The sequence below is a fragment of the Callithrix jacchus genome, chromosome 19, assembly GCF_049354715.1.
Source record: "Callithrix jacchus isolate 240 chromosome 19, calJac240_pri, whole genome shotgun sequence".
NCBI classification, from domain to species: domain Eukaryota; kingdom Metazoa; phylum Chordata; class Mammalia; order Primates; family Cebidae; genus Callithrix; species Callithrix jacchus.
The window spans coordinates 31716227-31729614 of record NC_133520.1 but is presented as its reverse complement, the minus strand read 5'-3'; the positions used below and the strand labels follow the sequence as shown (position 1 = coordinate 31729614).

At 47.1% G+C, this 13388-nt stretch overlaps 1 protein-coding gene across 7 annotated transcripts in view; it reads left to right on the top strand.

The window, feature by feature from the left end:
- Window positions 1–13388, top strand: part of PIK3C2B (phosphatidylinositol-4-phosphate 3-kinase catalytic subunit type 2 beta) — a 79125-nt gene that overhangs the window by 55498 nt on the left and 10239 nt on the right. For all 7 annotated transcript variants that reach the window (XM_035281112.3, XM_054248218.2, XM_054248217.2 and 4 more), the window contains 9 exons: window positions 185–279; window positions 717–897; window positions 1673–1780; window positions 2720–2812; window positions 3927–4056; window positions 5164–5300; window positions 10750–10919; window positions 11411–11567; window positions 11932–12041. In XM_035281112.3, coding sequence (XP_035137003.3) covers window positions 185–279; window positions 717–897; window positions 1673–1780; window positions 2720–2812; window positions 3927–4056; window positions 5164–5300; window positions 10750–10919; window positions 11411–11567; window positions 11932–12041 — 1181 coding nt within the window. The remainder of the gene's footprint in view (window positions 1–184; window positions 280–716; window positions 898–1672; window positions 1781–2719; window positions 2813–3926; window positions 4057–5163; window positions 5301–10749; window positions 10920–11410; window positions 11568–11931; window positions 12042–13388) is intronic.

The following is a 13388-nucleotide window of genomic DNA, read 5'->3' as shown; positions in this document are numbered from 1 at the left end:
AACCCCAGGAGGTTATAGTGAGCTGAGATCACGCCCCTGCACTCCAGCCTGGGCGACACAGCAAGACTGTCTGAAAGAAGGAAGAAGAAGAAAAAGAAACCAGAGATCCCAGTGCAATAATGATAGGTGTAGATTACTGGCAGTTAATGAAGCTTCATATTCTTTCTCCCTTTCTCCTAAACAGGCCCTAAAGTATGAGTGCTACCTGGACAGCCCACTGGTGCGCTTCCTCCTGAAACGAGCTGTATCTGACTTGAGAGTGACTCACTACTTCTTCTGGTAAAACTGTGTGTAGAAAAGTGGGAGGTAGACACGTGTCTTTCATGTAGGAGTATTTCACTCTTAGGCACGCAAGGGCGAGGCGCTGAGTTGTCTGGGCTTCCGGATGTTGCTGACTTCCCATGTGGCCTCAGGGGCCTCAGCTCACCCCCATGTAACATAGTGAGGCTTATTCCTGTCTCTCCTCTTCCACACATGGCAGAAATAGAAAGGAGAGACAAGTTGCAAAGGGGCTGTGAACTCTGCTTAAAGACAGAGGGCACAGATTGGGGTAGGGGCACAGGTGAGCCATGTAAGCCATACATACAGAGTATTTTCCCTCCCAAGTTCAGGGTGGGTTTTGCAGTGAGTTGGAGCTGGGCCTGACTCCGTCTCCCCCCGCACCCCAGCCTTTGATCGCTGGAGTGCCCTGACTCCAGACTCCCTCTGCCTCACAGGTTGCTGAAGGACGGCCTCAAGGACTCTCAGTTCAGCATCCGCTACCAGTATCTGCTGGCAGCCTTACTGTGCTGCTGTGGCAAGGGGCTCAGAGAAGAGTTTAACCGCCAGTGCTGGCTTGTCAATGCCCTGGCCAAACTGGCCCAGCAGGTCCGGGAGGCAGCCCCATCAGCAAGGCAGGTGAGTGGGGTGACGCTGCCTCTACCCATTTCTCATCCAGGGCTTTGGCAGCCAGTTTCTTCTTAGGAATCCTGAACGACAAGGTTCCAGGCAACGATTTCTGATGTTGGAACTGGGAGCAGATGACTCTGGAACCTGTAGGCCATACACAGGCAGTCCACAAGCTGGATACAGCCCATGGATGTATTGTTTGGCCTGTAAAATATTGACATTTTTATTTAGCTGTTTGTTTTAAAGGCTAAGCACAGTTGTATAAGCTGTTCACTGCACAAGAGCACTCAGCCAGAAGGGGCAAGTAAGGGCTGAAATCCAGCCGTATTTTGTTCGTATTGTGACCCATGGCTCAGGCCTGCTGCCACCCACAGAGGATACCTTTATCTGTTTGTACGAAGGCACTATAACTAGCCAGCAGTGTTCCTGGTTGCTGACATTTAAAAATGGAGAGATTTTGTATCAACGTGTCCAGATTGTTAGCTTTTCTTGGCAAAAGCCTGAGCAGCTCTTCCCCCTTAAGAGACAGCTTACCCGCTCAGTGCTCTGGGGCCTGCTTCCTGCCGTTCTGCCCTCTGCTCCCCTCTGGAGCGATCTGGTCTTACTGCTTGTATACTGTCCCAGGCTGGGGTCCAGGGGGTCCTCCTTCTTAAGGATCTTCTGGAGGGTGTCCACACTTCTCAGGGGTTTCCCAACCACTGCTGAGAACCCACCCCCGGGAGAGGTCTGGTTCTCAGTATGGGCCCTCATTTCACCCCTGCTGCCCTCCTCCCCTTCTTTCCAGGGAATCCTCCGTATGGGCCTGGAGGAGGTGAAGCAGTTCTTTATCCTCAATGGCTCGTGCCGTCTGCCACTCAGCCCCAGTCTGCTGGTTAAGGGAATCGTGCCCAGGGTGAGTGACTGGTAGGTTTGGGACTGTCGGTGTGGGAGGGCTCAGTGGAGGTGAGGTCCTCACTGACCAGGCACACAAGGGTGAGGAGCTGAGTCGTCCGGGCTTCAGGTTGTTGCTGACTTCCCATGCGGCCTTGGACTAGCATCTTTTCCTCAGGGGTCTCAGCTCACCTCCATGTAACATAGTGAGGATTATTCCTGCCTCTCCTCTGCCCACACGTGGCAGAAATATAAGAGAAACAAGATGCAGAAGGGCTGTGAACTCAAAAGGGCACAGGTGAGCCTCTCTGTATAAGCTGGAAAGTAAGAGAGAGATTAGGAAGAAAGGCATATTTGTGGTCTCTTCCCATTCCTAATGTGTATGGACTTTTACAAGCCTAACAGCTTGCAGGGTAGAGGAACTGGGTTGCAGGCTGGGCGGCTGGGCAGGTGTCTTTCTTTGGTGATGTTGCAGATGAAGTCGGGGGTGGTGGTTGAGATAGCAGCTGTCATCTGTCATTGATTGAGCACTCTCTGTGCCTGGCCCTGTTCTGAGTGCTTTATGTTGGTTATGGCATTTTATTCTCACAAGTCTTAGGAAGTTGGTACTATTGGGAGTCCCCTTTCACAGAGGAGTAAACTGAGGTGTAGATGGGACATGTGAATTACCAGAGGTCACACAACTAGTAAGATGTGTGCAGAATGAACTAACAGGATGAGGATCAAGTGCTAGAGCTGAGGTCAGTGCCGAGCACTTTATAACAAACTGAATTGGGATGAGGCCTCTTAACGAGAGAAGGAAGGAAGCTGGGTTCCTGAGAAATCCGGAAGAAACAGTGAGCAGATCTTGGGTTGGCCGGCAGTAGCGGGGAGCAGCATCTTGATCTGAAGTGGAGAGGTCATTTTCCTTTCCTGGCACAGGCCACTCTGACCCTCATCACTACCCTTTTCACCATGGCAGGACTGTTCCTACTTCAACTCCAATGCTGTCCCCCTCAAACTCTCCTTCCAAAATGTGGATCCCCTGGGTGAGAACGTCCGTGTCATCTTCAAGGTGAGAATACTTTACTCAAGACTGGTGGACCTGGTTGGGGGAGAGGAGGAGGCAGCCTAGAGTGGCTAAGTAGGCCCTGGGTGGTTCTCTTCCCACTGTTCCATGCTGTCTTGACATAGGAAAGACAATCTGGTGAAAAAGGATTTAGATGAATTCTGCATGGCCCCAGAGGCCTAAGAACAGAGTGTTAGGCATAGGAAGGCAACTGACAGCTCAATATCCCGAAGTGCTTTCTAGGAGGCAGAGCTCCCTCAACAATGGGTTGGGGAAGGTGGTGACCTGCTTGTCCCTCAGGTATTCAAGCAGAGGCTGAATGCCATGTGACAGGGCTGTCTAAGAGGAAATTAATATCTGAGAGCAGGTCCAACTAGATGAACCCTAAGGTCCCTTCTGACTCTGATGTATCCACAATTCTGAGATGTAAATCATAGCATCAGAGCATATTATCTAGTGGGGGAGACAAAATACATGTACATGACTTAGTAACTTACATGTTTGCTGTGTGCAAGTTCCAAATCCAAAGTGTAAACATTCAAGTTTAAAAAAGGCCTGATGGGCCAGGTTCATGCCTATAATCCCAGCACTTTGGGAGGCTGAGGCATGTGGATCACTTGAGGTCAGGAGTTTGAGACCAGCCAGGCCAAGATGGTGGGACCCCATCTCTATTAAAAAGACAAAAAAAATTAGCTGGGCATGGTAGCAGGCACCTGTAATCCCAGCTATGTGGGAGGCTGAGGCACAAGAATCGTTTGAACCTGGGAGGCGGAGGATGCTGTGAGCCAAGATCGCGCCCCTGCACTCCAGCCTGGGCAACAGAGTGAGACTCCGTCTCAAAAAAAAAGCCCGATGATCAGAAGGGCTGCATGTAGAAGCAGACCGTGAATTCAATTCAGATGGGCCTGTGGGATTGAGGGATGAGCCAGAACAACACATGGGCAAAATGGGAAGGTTCCTGGGCCATCTTTGACCTGGTGTGCGCTGAATAAGCAGGTCAGGGGTGTGAGGCAGTGGAACTCCCTGTTACTGTTAGTTAGGGCCAAGGTTGCCCATCTGGGAGACTGAGAGCTGGGGAGGCAGTGGAGATGGGATCTGATCACTGTGTCCCTCCATCCAGTGTGGGGACGACCTTCGCCAGGACATGCTAACGCTGCAGATGATTCGCATCATGAGCAAGATCTGGGTCCAGGAGGGGCTGGACATGCGCATGGTCATCTTCCGCTGTTTCTCCACTGGCCGGGGCAGAGGTCAGTGGGGAGTGAGGGTGAGGGTGGTGGAAGGGATCCCTTTGCTTATTGTCCTTTTGCCCGTTGCCAGCACAAACTGTGTCATCCTCCAGGAAAGTGAAGAGGGAAAGATTATTTCATGAGAAGCCTTGGAATGGCCTTAAAAGGGAGGCATCGGAGAGAGACATTATAAAGTAAAACAGACTCGGCACCATAACAGCCAAATGTGTAGACTTTGGATCCTGATTAAAACAAACCAATTGTAAGGAAATATTTTCTGGGCCAGGCATAGTAGCTCATTCCTGTAATCCAGCACTTTGGAAAGCTGAGATGGGAGAATTGCTTGAGCTCAGGAATATTTGAGACCAACCTAGACACATAGTGAAACCTCATCTCTAATAAGGATCATGTAAAAGTTAGCTGGGCCTAATGGCAGGTGCCTGCAGTTCCAGCTCCTTGGGAGGCTGCGGCAGGATCACTTGAGCCCAGGAGTTTGAGGCTGCAGTGAGCCTAATCACACCATTATACTTCAGACTGGGTGACAGAGTGAGATCTTCTGTGGAAAGAAATATATATATGAGAGAGACAGAAAATTGGAGGAAATTTGAATATAGATTGAGTTAAAGAATTATTGTTAACTTTTTGGATGTTACAATGGCATCATGGCTGTGTCCTTGTAATTACACTTGAAATATTTATGAGTGAAATAAAGTATCAGGGATTTGCTTTAAAATACTCCAAGCAAGGCGGCAGGGAGTGGAGAAATAGGGTTGTGTGATTGCAAACAAGATTAGCAAAATGTTGATAATTTTTGAAGCTGGGTGATAGTTACATGTGAATTCATGATACCATTCATTTTTTCTTATATATATATTTTAATTCCCATAATAAAAATGAAAAGCAAAGGGAGCAGCAGCTATAAACTAGAGAGAACAAAAAGACAGTGTGGCAAAGGAAATGTGGGAATGACCTTCCTTTCTATGGTTACTGTTTTCCTGTTATTATCAGACTTAGTCCAAATGCCTTACAGCTTAATTTATAGGGAAGCATGAGCACAGTTCTTATAATCCTCTCCCTGCAGACCCTTCATTCTGGTCTGGAGCATGACCCCCATTTCTCCCCTCACAGGGATGGTGGAGATGATCCCTAATGCCGAGACCCTACGTAAGATCCAGGTGGAGCATGGGGTGACTGGCTCATTCAAGGACCGGCCCCTGGCAGACTGGCTGCAGAAACACAACCCTGGGGAGGACGAATATGAGAAGGTAGGACTGGGGGCTGGGGAGTGCATCTGGGGTGCGTGTGTCTGATGCCGGGACACGGCTCTTTAACCACAAGACCCACACTTGCACAGAGAAGACAGCTCAGCTTTGTTGGCAGAAGGATGTACTCTTTCTCGGCTGGCTGGTGCCTCCAAATATCTAGGGATGACTCACTCAAATAGCTCCTGCAAGCTGGCTGAGAAAATCCCCTGGTACTGGACTGAGAAACCTTCATCGAGTCCCCCTGACAGATTAAGTCTTGGAGGAGGGGCCAGCTTTTGGGAGCCTACCTGTATCCCATCCAATGGTGGATCCTGTTCAAGTTCCCTGTGTTCTCAGAGGGTTCAGTGGTACTTTGTAGAATCAGAGTTGGTTGGAAGAGACTTTAGAGAACATTTTGTTCCAGCCTCTTCTTTTCATAGGTGTGAATTAAGATTTACTCACTCATTCCTAGTGTTGGAGCTGGTTTGTGGCAAGGCTGCAACTCAAAGCCAGGAATGAGGTTAGATATGAGACAGAGATGAGAGGAAAGAGGGCTGACTGGTTCCTGATGAAGGAAGATTAGAGTAGAAGTGGAGCTTTCCCAGGTGGTAGGGCCTTGGTGGCCTGCTGGGGTCCATGGCCTGTTCCCAGCCTCACAACTCTAGTCTCTGGGTTAATTAGGTTGAGTGAGGTAGGGACACTCGGAGGGAACAAGTCACAATAACCAAACTCCTAAGAGACTGGCTATATGCCAGAATGCTAATTCATACGATTTTAACTTCAAGGGACCCAAAAGCTAATTTATATTGATCAATGCACATATATGTGTAAATGTGTGGAATAATACTAAATAAAAATAAGTGTATGGAAGAATGTACAAGAATACACACACGGAGAAACTAACTCTGCATGTTCATGTTTAATCTCAGTCTTTCAAAGATAGAAAGACTACCCTTTTAGCCTTCCTGCAAGAATAATGCTGGTAGTTTCTTTCTTTTTGAGGCAGGGTCTCACTCTGCCACCAGGCTGGGATATTCCAGCCTGGGTGATAGGCCTTGTGAAATAGCCAAGAACCTCCACCTCTTGGGTTAATGCAATTCTCCTGCCTCAGCCTCCCAAATATCTGGGACTACAGGTGTGTGCCACCATCCCCATCTAATTTTTCTATTTTTTGTGGAGATGGGGTTTTGCCATGTTGCCCAGGCTCGTCTTGAACCCAGGGGTTCAAGTGATTTGCCCACCTCAGCCTCTCAAAGTGCTGGGATTACAGGCATGAGCCACCATACCCAGCAATGCTGGTAGTTTCATATGATGACTTCCAGAAGAAAGAAACTACAGATATATTTGTCTTGGCCACCTACTCACCAAGAGAGTATCCCACACTCTATACATGAAACCCCTTTAATCAGGAGGGAGAGTGCCCCTTGATGGAGTGAGACTTCTTGCCAGTAAGTGGCTAACGCCCTGTATAACTTAGGGAGGGGAAAAGAGTTTAGTCATTTGCCCACAGGCACACAGCTATTTTCTCAGCCAAAACAGGATTCATTTAAGGTAGAAAGAATATCTGTGAGAGGCAGCCTACTCGATTTCTCCTTGCTTTTCTCACGTCCCTCTTACCCCGATTCCCTATTCTTACCTAGCCTCCCCCACTTCCTCAAAACAAATAAGAGATGGCAAAGCAGCAGTACGACCAAGCCCATTGGAATTATCCTTTAATTTCACGGATACCACTTGCTGTAGGTCATGGACCAAGATGTCTAAAATTATTCCTGAGCACTGATAGAAATTACTTAGACCTTCTTTGAGGTCAAAATTCAGCTATCATGGTAGGCAGTGCTTGAATGAGAAAAGGGTCCTGGTATATCTTCAAAATGAGTCCTAAAGAACATACTGAGTACTTGTAAGTGGAGGAACATAAAGTGTACTTCTGACCCAAACAAATGGCCCATTCACATGTACTTTATGAGACTCTGGGAGAGAAAAGTAACCAGGTGCTTCAGAATAGGTTTTTCGTATTTAATTCTTCATGGCAAAATAATGAAGTTCTAATGAATTATTTCTCCCGAGGTTTTAAAATTGTCAAGAGTTATTCTGTTTAAAAAAATAATAACAGGCTGGGTGTGGAGGCTATGCCTGTAATCCCAGCACTTTGGGAGGCCGAGGTGGGTGGATCACCTGAGGTCAAGTGTTCAAGAACAGCCTGGCAAACATGATGAAACTTCGTTTCTACTACAAATACAAAAATTAGCTGGGTGTGATGGTGCACACCTGTAATCCCAGCTATTTGGGAGGCTGAGGTAGGAGAATCACTTGAACCCAGGAGGCAGAGTTTGCAGTGAGCTGAGAACACGCCACTGCACTCCAGCCTGGACAACAGAGCGAGACTCCATCTCAAAAAATAATAATAACCCTGTCTAAGCAATAGATTTTGCTTGGGTTTTCCTTAAAAATATATATATTATGCAGACAAGACACTGTAAAAGTTCATTTCAGAAGAACCAGTGGAAGAATTTAAATTTGGCACTATGAGCAACACTACTAAATTAGTAGAAATAATGATATCTAAAACTACCGACAAAAGAACCCTCAGCAGAATAGCAAAAACTTTGCTCAGGACATTTGAGGTCAAATGGAAGACAGAAACTGTTTTCTTGTAAGCCCCTAGAGGCAGATTAGGTAAAGCATGGATAGTAGAGGGAAAGGAAGAATGGAAATAAAACTCAATATTATGCAGATTTAGGCCTTATTTTTTGGCTTTTTTAAAAATGTTAGGTCTTTGAGGCTGGTTTTGCTTTGTATTAGATCTGTATAGTTTAACTAGTGATTTAGTTATATATTTAAGCTATAATTAATCTTTTTTCTTTGGTGAAATTTATTTCTTTGCCTTTTTTTTTAACAACTTACAATTTTTAGATGTTTTGTTGAATCTATTTAGAACTTCACCATGGCAATATGTATTTCCCTGAAAACACTGCAGACAAATATACTAGGAATGTGCTCTTTAATCTTTCCTAGTTATTGTGAGATTGCTGTGTAATAAACACATTTGTAAATACATTGTTTGTGGGAAGAAAACTTCTGAGTTACAGCTCAGGAAAAGCCTGCTGAATTTATGTTGTAAACATCACTTAGATGTTTACATCTAAAGATGAAAAGACAACGAAAATATCTTCATACTTCCTCATCCCCTCATTGCAACAAAACCTTAAACTGGAAGAACCTTAGTCCCCTCTCTTTCCTCTTCCTCTTCCACTTCCCACTTCTTGTCACCTTGTAATATTCAGAGAGCACTTGGATTATGGATCTGAATAGAGAAATGCTTACAGATAATCATTAGCCCACATACCAATAATTTACACTTAAAGATGGATGCAGTTGTAAAGTGCTCTATAATATAGTATAACTGTTAAAGGCAAGGGTTGACTCTGTTTTATTTTGACGTGGCATGTCCTGAAATAAATATTGATTCAATTAAAATAAAAGAAAAAAGAGGCCGGGCGCGGTGGCTCAAGCCTGTAATCCCAGCACTTTGGGAGGCCGAGGCGGGTGGATCACGAGGTCAACAGATCGAGACCATCCTGGTCAACATGGTGAAACCCCGTCTCTACTAAAAATTACAAAAAATTAGCTGGGCACGGTGGCGCGTGCCTGTAATCCCAGCTACTCAGGAGGCTGAGGCAGGAGAATTGCCTGAACCCAGGGGGCGGAGGTTGCGGTGAGCCGAGATTGCGCCATTGCACTCCAGCCTGGGTAACAAGAGCGAAACTCCGTCTCAAAAAAAAAAAAAAAAAAAAAAAAAGAAAAAAGAAAGCGTGTCTGTGACAGTGAGAGGATCTGACAGAGATCCAGGTCAAGACTGAGAGTTACATGTTATGCTCCGTATTAAGTGCTTTTATTCATTTATTTTACTTTCTTAGAAATAGTCTTCCAGAAGGTGAATGCTGTGATTTCTTTACAACCTTTCTACTCTTAGTTTCCAGTGGATTCGTCATCAGGTTGTAGTTGGATAAGTAGCTGGGGTGGGTGCGTTCTGTGTGGAGCTAGTTTTGCAACAGGCCTTGTGAAATAGTCCAGAAGCTGTTAGAACAGATCTATAACCCATGGGACCAAAAGGGCAAAGTAAGCCCTGTATGAACAGAGGTGACAGTGCATCTGTAGGGTTCTAATGAGGAGTCAGTGTGAGCTGGGAAGGTCTGAAAAGATACGGGACTCAAGGTCATTGAAGGATGAATGGGTGGAAATTTATGGAAGAAGGCAAAGAGGGCGGGCATTCTCTATCTAGTAAGCTTTCCCTCATTCCCAATTTCATGCATTCCTAGCTGGCTATGACGCTCCTTGCCCTCTGCTGATGTCTTTCCTGAGTTCTTAGGAATTCTACAAACCTCACAGGAAGACTTAGAAGGCAGAAGTGGTCTATTTCCTGATTCCATGTATTTTTTCTTCCTGGAAAGACAGATAAGGGACAGATGTTGACCAGACAAAATAAGATGGATTCAGCCAGGCATGGTGGCTCACGCCTGTAATCCCAGCCCTTTGGAAGGCCGAAGTGGGTGGATCACGAGGTCAGGCATTCGAGACCAGCCTGGCCAATATAGTGAAACCCTGTCTCTACTAAAAATACAAAAAATTTAGCGGGGCATGGTGGCACCTGCCTGTAATCCCAGCTACTCAGGAGACTGAGGCAGGAGAATTGCTTGAATCCGGGAAACAGAGGTTGCAGTGAGCAGAGATTATACCACTGCACTCCAGCCTGGGCGACAGAGCGAGACTCTGTCTCAAAAACAAAATAAGATGGATTCAACCCCTCACCACTTCTCTCCTGCTTTAAACTCAGAAATATCTCTGACACATTTTACCAGCTAGAGATGTCTGATTTTCAAGTGTAAAACACTCTCTAGACGTGTTAAGCTGCCTCAGCTCTTGTTCGGAGTGCAGTGACTTTAATTAGATTAGCATTTAGCTGTTACCAAGAACTCTGGAAATAGGAGTTATATTTGGGTCAGGAAGAAGGATGCTACAGTTCTGAGCAGGGTCAGGAAGAGATCCTTAAGTTGGCCGTCTCAGTGGCTGCACCTAAAATCATCACGGCCGGTTGGGGAGGTTATAAATGTCAGTCTTCCCATTTATTAAGATTTCCTTAGTCTGGGCTGATCAAGTCTGGGCTATTGGATCAGTCCACTGTCTGTCCAACCAATCTCCCTAGGAGAAAGAAAAGATGATGTTCAGATGAAGTGGTGAAGATACACATACAAGCCTCCATCTTCTTCTCTATGACACATGGGAGATGCTTCTGTGTGTGTACGTGTGTAAGTTAGTATATGATGAAGGATGAACAGGCAGATGTGAGACCCTGCTGGGGTTCACAAAAGAGAGAGACCAGGGCTGGTTGAGTTCTGTCTGGCTGTGGTCCCTGTAGTCCTTCCAGGCCAGCTTTATGTCCTCTCCTCCCATCTGCCTTGACCCCTCCCAGGCTGTGGAGAACTTTATCTACTCCTGTGCTGGCTGCTGCGTGGCCACGTACGTCTTGGGCATCTGTGACCGGCATAATGACAACATCATGCTGAAGACCACTGGTCACATGTTCCACATTGATTTTGGCCGCTTCCTGGGCCATGCCCAGATGTTTGGCAACATCAAGCGGTAAGTGATCTCCTGAAGCCGGGTTGTGAGTGGAGGGCGAGGAGGTGAGCAACAGTGGTTCAGAACTGGGACACAAACCTGTGATGGAAGCAGCTGGGCCTCAGATCGTGGTCCCAGGGCTGAGCAGCATTGGAGGAGAGGAAACTGATAAAGAGGTCAAGTCTTTGCAGGGAACTTGCAGAAGAATGTCGGGACCAGCTGTTCTTCCCTACCAAGGACTGAACAAAGGGAAATGAACCCAAACTGTAGCAAAAGGGAATCCAGTTAGATATCCAGAAAAAAATACAGCCAGCTCACAGATAAGGAACCAATGAAGGATATAGAAAGCTTTTAAGATTAAGGTAGGAAAGGAACAAAGAAAAAAGTTAGAGCCCCATCTATCCAGTTTGGATACATGACGAGGGATGAGGGAAACTGTCCACTGGTACAGCCCATATGGCGGGCTTCCTCCTCCATGTTGACCTTCTACCTGTATGTTCCCCTTGGCTCAGGGACCGTGCCCCCTTTGTCTTCACCTCGGACATGGCGTATGTCATCAACGGGGGTGACAAGCCTTCCAGCCGCTTCCATGATTTTGTTGACCTTTGCTGCCAAGCCTACAACCTCATTCGCAAGCACACCCACCTCTTCCTCAACCTTCTGGGCCTGGTGAGGAGCTCCATCCCTTTCCGAACACCTCCTTCTTATTACCTGGCACCATCTTTAAGACTTCCCTGTCTTGCTTCAGGGAATTTCTAGAGATTTACCTCTCTGAGCCCCAACTGAATACCTGCCTGCCCTAGTTAAAGGCAGGGACCCGGACTACCTGAGGACAGTGATGTCTGTGTAGGTGTCTAACTCCCTGCCCCAGCCCCTCAGTTCCTGTGGCCCTCCAGCCACTGCCCACAGCCTCTGTCTACCACCCTCTAGAAGGGTTAGGGAGCCTAGCTGTAGAAAACCTGGCCTTAAGGTGGAGAAGCAGAGAGAATTCTCTCTTGTTACATCCACCCTCTCTTCTTTCTGCTCCTTCTAGATGTTGTCCTGTGGGATCCCTGAGCTCTCAGACCTGGAGGACCTCAAGTATGTGTATGATGCCCTGAGGCCTCAGGACACAGAGGCCAATGCCACTACCTACTTCACTAGGTAACACCCTGAGTGAATCAGCACTGCCCACCCTGAGTAATTCCCAGCCTGCCAGATTGGCAGGAGCAGGACTGGGAAAGAGGAAAGGCTTAGCTCAGAGAGTAGAGCCTAGAGTTGACCATGTGGATATATTGTCCCAACTTCACCCATGATTTAGGTAAATCATTTTGCGTCTCTCAACCTTGGTTTCCCATTTGCGTTTTGGCGCTAAAGTTTGTACACAAGGGTATCGCTGTCACTCTTACCTACATTCTCACTAGGTCCCAGTCAAATACTTTGTCTGTGGAGCAATGTATAATGTGGCTTTTGTAATAATTTTTTTTTTTTTTTGAGATGGAGTCTCGCTCTGTCACCAGGCTGGAGTGTAGTGGTGAGATCTCAGCTCACTGCAACCTCTGCCTCCTGAGTTCAAGTGATTCTCCTGCTTCAGCCTCCTGAGTAGCTGGGACTATAGGTGTGTGCCACCACACCCCACTAGTTTTTCTATTTTTAGTAGAGACAGGGTTTCGCCTTATAGGCCAGGATGGTCTTGATCTCGTGATCAAGCTCATCATCTGCCCACCTCGGCCTCCCAAAGTGCTGGGATTACAGGCGTGAGTGACCATGCCCAGCCTGAGCCACCATGCCCAGCCAATAATTTTTAAGTTTTTTTTTTTTTAATTGAGACTGAGTTTCGCTCTTGTTACCCAGGCTGGAGTGCAATGGTGCGATCTCGGCTCACAGCAACCTCCGCCTCCTAGGTTCAGGCAATTCTCCTGCCTCAGCCTCCTGAGTAGCTGGGATTACAGGCACGCGCCACCATGCCCAGCTAATTTTTTGTATTTTTAGTAGAGATGGGGTTTCACCATGTTGACCAGGATGGTCTTGATCTCTTGACCTCGTGATCCACCCGCCTTGGCCTCCCAAAGTGCTGGGATTACAGGCGTGAGCCACCGTGCCTGGCCAGTTTTTTTTTTTTTTTTAAGACGGAGTCTTGCTCTGTCACCAGGCTAGAGTGCAGTGGCGTAATCTCGGCTCACTGCAACCTCTGCCTCCTGGGTTCAAGAGATTGTTCTGCCTCAGCCTCCGGAGTAGCTGGGACCACAGGTGCATGCCACCACGCCTGGCTAATTGTTGTATTTTTAGTAGAGACAGGGTTTCACCATGTTGGCCAGGATGGTCTCGATTTCTTGACCTCGTGATCCGCCTGCCTCAGCCTCCGGAAGTGCTGGGATTACAGGCGTGAGCCACCGCGCCCGGCCTCTTTTTTAACTTGCTTGGTCAGACCCTTCCCTTTGCCAGAACATAGAGTTCCAGGATTCAGTTTCCTCATATTTGACAATGTTTTTAGGCACACTCTGAAGGCAA